Source organism: Gobius niger, assembly GCF_951799975.1.
Source record: "Gobius niger genome assembly, chromosome: 7".
In the NCBI taxonomy this organism is placed as follows: Eukaryota; Metazoa; Chordata; class Actinopteri; order Gobiiformes; family Gobiidae; genus Gobius; species Gobius niger.
Genome location: NC_136858.1, coordinates 10,881,652 through 10,891,206, shown reverse-complemented (window position 1 = coordinate 10,891,206; position 9,555 = coordinate 10,881,652). Strand labels below are relative to the sequence as shown.

The window sequence follows — 9,555 nt, the reverse complement described above, 5'->3', positions numbered from 1 at the left end:
CTTTGGGTTTCATGTGTGCGTTCTTTGGGCCCGATACCACACGCTAGTACTCATACTCGTACTCATTAATGTGGTCAGTAACTGATACCACTTGATGTGCAGTGCAGTGCACCTACGGGACACTCCTCTCAGCTGAGGAGCGCTAAGAGCAACAAACTAGTGAGTTCTTCCGTGGAAATGCAATATTCCTCATAGTCTGTGAGTAAGTCCGCTCTATCCACCTAAATCAGAGCCAGTTCTGGATTTAACCAGTGCTAAATGTTGTCTTTTTGTGCCTCCATGCTGGGTCTGCAGTGTTTACACGCAGCTAATGTTGCTAGCTAGCGGCTAGTTAGCGGCTAACGGCTTTGGCGATGCTTACGCTTAAGTGCTTAATTTATCTGTAAAACTAACCCAGCGACTAAAAAGTACTCAGAAAATGCAAATTATAGAGATATAGCATGTCCATGTTGAACGAATTCTAGCTGGAGCAAAAATAATCAAAATGCTGTGGTCTAGGCTACTGGCTAAGTTGCTCTAAACAAACACAGTTGTAAAGCAAAAAGAGGCCAATTAGTGATAAGTACTATTCCTTAAACGAATACAGCACAGGCAGTGAGTAAATTTTGGACATGGACTGATCTGTCTCTGATGAGCAGTGCAATAAAAAAATATTGAATAAAAAAAATAAAGGTAAGGAAATGTAAGTGTGAGTGAAGGAACATAATTATTAATCAATATGCTGTGCAAAAGTCTGTCTATAAAAATGAGATGCAATAATTATAGTCACATAACATATAATGTTATTTGAAAATAGAATAAAATTAGATAGCATATGACTCAAGTACTCTTAAAAACATGAACGTTCTCTGAAATGCATACGGATACACATGAAGCTTTTCTGTCTTAACATGAAAACATTGTAAAATAATTTTTAAAAGGTATTCTGAACTTATGTGTATGTTTATTCATCAATTCCTAGTCTGTCTGTGACCTACCTGTTCATGCACGTCTGTCAGTGATTATATGCTTAGTTTCATGGGCATTCATTGATCTAATTATTAATTGTTCTCTCTATTTTGTTATAGCAACCGCAAGAGTGTCCTGTCCGACCACGCCAGTGTCTGCTGCCCTACCGCAATAGTGTCCTGTCCGACCACGCCAGTGTCTGCTGCCCTACCGCAAGAGTGTCCTGTCCGATCACGCCAGTGTCTGCTGCCCTACCGCAATAGTGTCCTGTCCGACCACGCCAGTGTCTGCTGCCCTACCGCAATAGTGTCCTGTCCGACCACGCCAGTGTCTGCTGCCCTACCGCAAGAGTGTCCTGTCCGATCACGCCTGTGTTTACTGTTCAGCTGCATAGCTGCCTGCTCGAAAAATTCGGCGATCTGAAACGGTGAATTTCTTTAGGTGAGGAGATGTGGGAGTGTAAGCAGTGTAATGTATCTCTATCCAGTAAATTTGAGCTACTAAAACATATGAGACTAAAGCACCGTCATAGGCAACGTTACCCATGCCCACACACAAAGTGCCCATGTACTTTTAAGACATGGAATGCTCTTCACATTCATTTAAGTAGAGTCCACCCTAAACAAAACTCTCAGGAGCAGCTGGAATTGTCAACGTTCAGTTGTCATTTGTGCACTTGTAGTGATCTGCCTACAGAAAAGGATTATTTTGTACATATTGGCACTCATTTGAAGAGTAATGAAACTGTTGCTTGTATGTTTGGGAGTTGCAGTTTTCAAACAAATGTATACGGAACATTTCACACTCACAAGAATAGGAAACACAATCCACATGTATTGAAAGATTTCAAGCCGGGTGTAGTTACAACCACTGGAGTTTCACAAGAATCCACTGATAATCCTGACCAAGAGGCACTTAATCAAGATGACTCTGCAGTTGAAATAGACCATGCCTGTGTGAGTAGTGATATAGACGTCATTAAAAACCTGCCTGAAGTAATTGAGCAAAATTTTGCTGCAGCGTTGCTCAAGTTGGAGCATTTTGCGCATGTGCCAGGAACAAAAATTGATGACTTCTTAGATGAACTGCACTACTTGCTAAGTTCAGCAACATTACCCCTTTCCATTAACATTCTTGAAGGTGTTTTTCAGAAACATAGTCCCACAACTGATAAGTCTGTGATAACAGAAGTAGCCACTGCTCTCTGTGCATCTAACCCACTGCTCAAAGCCATAGCGAAGGGTGGTCCCTTGAGCACATCTTATCACCGCAAACAGTATTATAAAGAAAGCTTTGATGTTGTAGAACCCATTGAGTACATCCTTGATGCTAAGGAGAAAAAAAGTTTTCAGTATGTGCCTGTACTTAAGTCTTTGCAACAGCTCTTTGACAGGAAAGATGTCGTAGACAAGGTAGTTGAAAACCACAAAGCACATCAGAGTAATAGGGTGACTGGTGAGCAGCATACTTACAAATCTTCTCAGGATGGTTCATACTTCCAGGAAAACAGTTTTTTGTCAGATGAGTTGAGAATTTTGGTAAGTTTATACATAGATGATTTTGAGATATGCAACCCTCTGGGAACTTCTCGTAGGAAACATAAGCTTTGTGGAATCTACTGGACTTTGAATAATTTACCTCCAGGCTCACATTCGTCACTATCTTCCATTTACTTGGCAGTCTTGTGTAAAACTGATGATGTAAAAAAGTTTGGTTATAACCGTCTCTTGCAACCTCTTCTTCAAGATATGAAAACTCTGGAGCAAGAGGGAGTTTTTGTTCCATTGCTTGGCAGATGTCTTAAAGGCACAATTCAGTTTGTTGCAGCAGATAACCTGGGAGCCCACAGTTTAGCTGGTTTTAATGAGAGCTTTTCTGGTGGGCATATCTGTAGATTCTGCACAGGAACAAGAACAGACATCCAAACAAATGAAGTGAAGTCAGGTGCATTCACTCTCAGGACAAAAGAACTCCACGACTCTCATGTGAAATCAGCACAGGAGAATGGCATAAGCAGTTTTGGGGTGAAAAGCCATTGCATTATCACTAAAACGCTTGCCCACTTCAGTGTTCAAACAGGTTATCCACCGGATCTAATGCATGATGTTTTTGAGGGCATTGTGCCGGTGGAGCTTGCACATTGTATGGCATTGCTGATTTCCAAAAAATATTTAAATCTTGAAACCCTCAACAAATCTATCCTGCATTTCCCCTACAAGTGGGCAGATAAGACAAATAGGCCACATGCAATCCCACGCACGTTTTCAACAAGGAAAACAATCGGTGGGTACGCTCATGAAAACTGGGCGCTATTGAGACTACTTCCATTCATAATTGGGCATCTGGTGCCTGAGGACGAAATGGCATGGCAAATACTGTTGGACTTAAAAGACATTGTAGAGCTTGTAGTGGCTCCGACACACACAGATGAGTCCATTGCCTATCTTGAGGGAAAAATTTCAGAGCACAGACAAAAGTACCAAGAACTCTTCCCTGATGTGAAACTGTTGCCAAAACACCATTATTTAGAACACTATCCCCAACTGATCAGGATGTTTGGTCCTCTTGTGGGACTCTGGACCATGCGATTTGAGGCCAAGCATAGTTTTTTTAAGCAGGTTGTGCGACACACCAATTGCTTTAAAAATGTGCCCCTCTCGCTAGCTACTAAGCATCAGCTAATGATTTCATATCAGTTGAGATCATCTAGTTTTGAGAGAACTGCCCTACAGACTACACATGTTTCAACAGTTCCTGTGGATGTTTTGAAACAGGAAATAGCTCAGACTATTGAACAGAACTTCCCTGGCTCAACTGAAGTTCACCTTACTAAATGCGTGTCAAGCAAAGGTGTAGATTTCAGAAATGGGATGATAGTTGCTCATGGGTCTACAAGTGGACTGCCTGACTTTGGAGAGATTATTCAGATTTGCATTGTACATGAGAGACTGTGTTTCGTGCTGAAAAGGCTTTCTGGGTGGTACAGGGAACATTTCAGAGCCTTTGAGCTGCGTGCATGTCCTGCCGGAGAAACTGTTCTGATTGAGCTTGGTGAACTGGCTGATTACTACCCTCTTGCTGACTACCTTGTTGGACATCTCAGAATGGTGACGTTAAAAAGATACATACATTTATAAGTTGGGCTGACCTTCAGAGAGAGAGGGAGAAGAGAGAGAGAACAGATGAGGGATTGATTAGAGATAATGCATAATAGATGAGTCTTTTGTCCTTATTGTTGTTAATATTCAGATATACTGTACTCCTGTCAAAACTTACAATATTCTTTTTCCTTATTTTTTCCACAGTCTGTCGTGTAATGGCTGCCCCGGTGAAACTCAGAATCATACTAGGAGATAACAATTCCCAGAGATTGATTCTTCCAGATGGGATTCCAGAGTCTGTCAATGATCTCGCACAGCAAATTAAGAGACAGTGTGGAATAGAGGGGGTTTTCAGGCTTCAATTCATGGATGCAGAATTTGGGAATGAATTCAGCAACTTGCTGTCAATATCGGATGTCCAGGACAAAGGTACCATTAAGGTCATCTATATTTCAGATGCCCAGCCTGGTGGCTCCACACCCCCTCCTGCTGCACCTCCTCCCTCCTCAGCTTCGTCGTCCTCCTTCTCTCCAAATGACGACTCCTCCCTTTCATCTGGTAGCTCTTTTGATACAGACATACTATCTTCTCCCGAGTCCACCTCCTCAAGATCGACTGCATGGCCTGTGGTCTTCCAGGTTCCCAGGTTCTCCTATGATGCTGAGCTACAGCTGGACAGGGCCAATGCTGCTTTCAAAGCAACCGGAACTTTGTTCAATCCTGATGTGAAACTAAAATCCACCATTCTAAATGGCTTAGCTGAAATGATCATCCAGTACAAAGTGTACCTCTCTGACTCAGAGTTTGAGGACGTGGCAGAAGCTCTTATATCAAAGCATCCATGTTTGAAAGAGCCAGGTTCTGTCTCTGGATATGGCGGATGGAAGGCAAGCTTGAAGTATAAACTCGCTAACTACAGAACAAAGCTCAGGGGGCTTGGGTGCCCTGAAGTTGCATTGAATTCCCTAAAACATAAGCCTGAAGGCAAAGTCAGTCCTGCCTATGGTGTTAAAAAGCCAAAAAAAGCAGAAGTGAACTACTGCCCAGCCTATCCAACTGGTGAAACAGCAGAGACGCTAGAAGTGATAAGAGTGGCCCTCCTGTCAGAAGTACAGAAAAGAAACAACGACGACAAGGTGGCGAGGATGATGGACAAAACCTTCGCACTCAGAAGGGAAGAGTTAGTCCGAGAGGCGCCCATGATTGCAGATTTCAAAACAAGGTGGCCGGCTCTCTTCAATGTGCGTGAGGTAAGAATGATTGTGCGACGGAACAAACTAATATTAATTTAATACACAGTGCCAAAAATGAATGAAAAAGTCATTAACAGTAAGATGTCTGTCTTTCAATGAAACCATTTTCAACTAATGTTTACAGACTAAATGTGTATGTTCCATAGAAAAGATTGATAATTTCACATGTGGTATGCATGTTTTCCATGGCCTGCATTGCCATATCAAATGTGACATTGATCTCAAAATAGGCACAGTTGAGTCTTGTTTACCATTGTTTTGTTGTTGTTGTTGTTGTAGGTCAGTTCCGAATTCAAGAGAATCACAACAATGCATCTGCAGTCAAAGTTCTTCGCTGAGCTGGATGCTCACTCTGCAAATCTGCTCAAGGTGTATGCCAAGAAAGGTGGTGTTCAAGGGAGAAAAATCAAGAACATCATGGTGCCCATAACCCAGGTATGATAACAATGGGGAAAAAAAGCTTACAACCATTGACTTTAAAAACTGATCAATAACTTTTCCTTGCATTGTCACTTTTTCATCATTTTTAAAGCTTTTTTTTGCTGTATTCTCATTCTCACTTGCATCTCATTGGTCCTTTGTTGCTTTTTCATCCTCATTTACGTCTCGTTTTTGTTGCTATTTTGACACTTTTTTTGATGAAGCTTTTAGATTTAGGTCAAGTCGAACTGGAGAAAATGTGCTGAAGTGGGGATTAAGAAATTAACTGAAAGCCTGACCATTGTGAAAATGGCTAATGTTCTTGAAGTAAGGGACATGCTCAAATCAATTCCTGTATACTGTAATGTATTTAACTGAAGGGGGTAGATTTACAGGAAAGAATCTTCAGTTTGGCCTTTTCATATATGATTTGTACAATTTCAGACTATTAATGAAGTGTTCACAATCTTTAGAGTAGTAGTGAATACAGTGGTTCTCCAGTCTCTAAATTTCTTCAAAGTTCTAACTTCCTGTGAAACCCTGCTCTGCTAGAAAGTTGAGATGTTTTTCCTAATGTTTTTATGTTTTTGTTCTGCATTTCCTTTCTGACCTTCATACTTAGACGGACAGCATCGACGTTAGACGAGAATGCGTCCTCAAAGGTCTTTGTGTCTACTTGAATGAAGATCCGGAGAAGCTGGTGAAGGAATACACGGTATGTTTATCTTTTATGTTTGTTGAGATTTTGATCAGTTGGTATGAATGGGGTTTCTTCTGGGTTCCAATCGGCTGTAAAATTTGGAAAGATAAGGTCTTAAAAACCTCTTTTTAATCTACCTACATACCCACAGCATTGCATTTCTAGACAAATCACTTAACTTACAAATTGATATCCGCACATAATAAAAATGTATTAGGCCAACGGCACTGTCGGTGTATCATTGCTCAAAATCAATTTTGTAATCCTACATTGACACATCCCCGTTTCTCGTAATCTTGTAAGTATTTTATTTGTCATTGTACAACCGTACAACAAAATTGTGTTCAGGTGTTAGTCCTGAGCCACGCCGCCACTGTGGGCCAACTTGACAAGCATGTTTTTGGAGGTATGGAAAACCTGGCTGGCTGCCTTCAGTCTCCACTCAAATGCACTGCCTCCTGGGTGTGTCCTTGTTTCACAGCGTGGTGTCCTACACTGGTTAGCTCATGCTCCTGCAGTTCTCTCCTGTCCACAATAGCCTTTCACCATCTTCTGGGAAGAGCTTAGTTCATCCATTTTTTTTCTCCAGGGAACATCCATTTGCCAGAACAATAATAGGGACAGAAGGCTTGTGTGGCTTTGCTGTGAGTCTCGCCCGGATACCTTCTCATTTGCCCCTTCCTTGTTTCCTGTAGTGCCTCTTGTGACGCCTCCACTGTGGGGTGCTCTTGGTGCCTCTAGTTTTTCAGAAGAAGAAATGTGTAGGTCTCAAATGTCTTTAGCTCATAAGCTGTTGTTTGTTTACTTTTAAAACTAAAATGTACTAAAGCATCCAGTAGGAACTCAGAAACACAGAAACCCCAAATACAATTTGCAGAAAAAGGCAAAAAATAAATAAAACGCAGCTTTACAAAGAGGGAACTAACTGCTTGTTAAAATTTGAATAAGCTCCATAATTTAAGCTTTTTTTTATTCTTTAAGAAACAAGTTGTTTTGCAATTAGCGTGTCGTACTGGAGTCTTTATTTACTGGTATTTCCATCATCGTCTTGCGTAACTTCTTCCAGATTTCGAACGATTTCCCTCAGTTTCACGCGAGAGTGTATTTGTGTGTATGTGTTTTTACTCTCAACTCCTTCCGTCTCTTCCTTTTAACTACCTGTCCACCACACAGACATGAAGTTAAAAAGATCCATGTCTGAACAGCTAATGAAGGTGAAGCTTTGTTAATGTGTTTTTTTTTTTGTCACAGACGGCTGACGAAAACATTGGAATGGCCATGGCAGAGACGGTCTTCGGAATCTTTGTCATGCGACAAGAAGGAGCAGAGCCTGGTGATGACCCTGAGGATGTTGGAATCATTCTGGAGGGGGTGGAAGTACTCAATGAGTTGGTAAATGTGCCTTTTGCTGTGGCGATGTTGCTTGCTCTTGTCTATGCTCTAAACTTGAGCTACCCTCCAGAGCTAAAATATACCTTTGAAGCATTGCAGAAGATCATAATGGAACTAGATGGAAACAGACTATCCAGGAAGATGCAAGTTCTCAAAACATTGCTTTGCCGTTAGTAAAGTTATTAGATTCATTGTCACTGCAATTCAGTGAGTGGATTTGGAACTTCGATTGCGGTTAAATATGAAGGAGTCCCTGACACAGATTGTCAAAACCTCTTACCCCGCGTTAACCAAGTGCATTTTCTCCAGTTCAGTTTTACCCAAATACTATAGCTTCTCGACATGACTTCAGACTATAGGCCAGAGTAACACGTATCAAAACAGATCTTTTTCTCATCACTTATTCCTTTCTTTTTTTTTTGTCGCTCCTTTGTTGCGGTTTTGGCACATTTCTGAAACTTTTTCATTGCTTTTTTGTAGCTTGAGTTTTATAGTGCTTTTTTCTCTTTTTCATCGCTTTTTTCTTTTTACGTTTTCATATTTTTGTCACAATTTTGTTGCTGTTACAAAACCTTTTTCAAGATTTTAGATTTGGGTAATGCCAAACTGGAGAAAATGTTCAGGTGGGGGTTAAGTACTTTTATTTTTCTTAGTTATATTTCAACTGGTTATCTATACTGTATGTCCCCTAAATGTGGTCTGGACATGTTCTTCTGTTAACCTGTGTTTCAGTAAGTTCACATACAGGTGCAAAAACTGTTGCATTATTGCTTATTTGGAGAACAAAACCATTTTATGGCAGCATCTACATGTTACGTTTCTACCTTTGATACTACAGTTTGCATTGACATTAGTTTAAATGTGTTGTGCATATATTTTATTGGAAAGTAAAACGTTAAAAGGGGATTACGAAGATGGTATCCAACTCTCAAAAGTATCTTGAAGTTCAGGTCTTTTGTAATTCATTCTCTTGGCACTTATAAAAAATTAAAAAAAAAGCAGTATGCTGTATACCAGATTGTCAATTAAAAAAGAAAAAGTTTGAACAATTTTTGTTCTGTGGCAAGCAACTGTTTGTGTTAAACTTTGTTGCACTTTGGAAAAAATACATTTTTATGGCAATATCTGCTGTTTGTCTTTTCTTTCTACCCTTGACACCAAGCAGTCTGTACTCTTTGTTGATACTCTTCACTGAACACCTTAAATTGTTTACACTTAAATTGTATTCTTTGAATGACCGTAATTAAATTATAGAAAGTATTTCCACGTGATTTAATGGCTTTTTTTTAGCATTAACTTTTTCTGTTGGCCTAACTAATTTTACTTGGGTTGGATCAACTTAAAGATAGTTTTGTAATTTCACTACAGTCAAATTAGTGGATCTAATACGATTATATTTAATCAGTCCTACCTCAAAGAACCAAGTTAAATCAACCCCAATGAATTAATTGACCCAACTCATCTAAATTAAGTAGGTCCCAAACCTTGTAAATAAGTTCAAACAACTCTAAGATATGGCTTTGAACCAAGTCAAGTACATCATGTTGGACTAACAAAATTGCTTAATGCTGAAAGAAAGCCATTTAATCACGTGGAAATACTTTCTATAATTTTTTTACGTTCATTCAAAGAGTTGTTTTTTTGAGTGTAGGTGGTTGGACAAGTTTGGACTGGTTTACGTTGGTTTAGAGCGGGTTTGGGCCGGTTCCGACCTAGTTTGGACTGGTTTAGAGCAGTTTTG

General features: G+C 40.1%; 1 protein-coding gene across 1 annotated transcript; it reads left to right on the top strand.

The window, feature by feature from the left end:
- Window positions 1-1,381: 1,381 nt before the first annotated feature.
- On the top strand, window positions 1,382-7,890 carry LOC306965130 (uncharacterized protein; the record flags this gene model as incomplete). Its single annotated transcript, XM_079559372.1, has 6 exons — window positions 1,382-1,389; window positions 4,254-5,299; window positions 5,582-5,737; window positions 6,345-6,437; window positions 7,674-7,814; window positions 7,885-7,890. The coding sequence occupies exons 2-6, from the start codon at window positions 4,265-4,267 to the stop codon at window positions 7,888-7,890; spliced, it is 1,431 nt and encodes a 476-aa protein (XP_079415498.1). The 5' UTR covers window positions 1,382-1,389; window positions 4,254-4,264.
- Window positions 7,891-9,555: the final 1,665 nt, after the last annotated feature.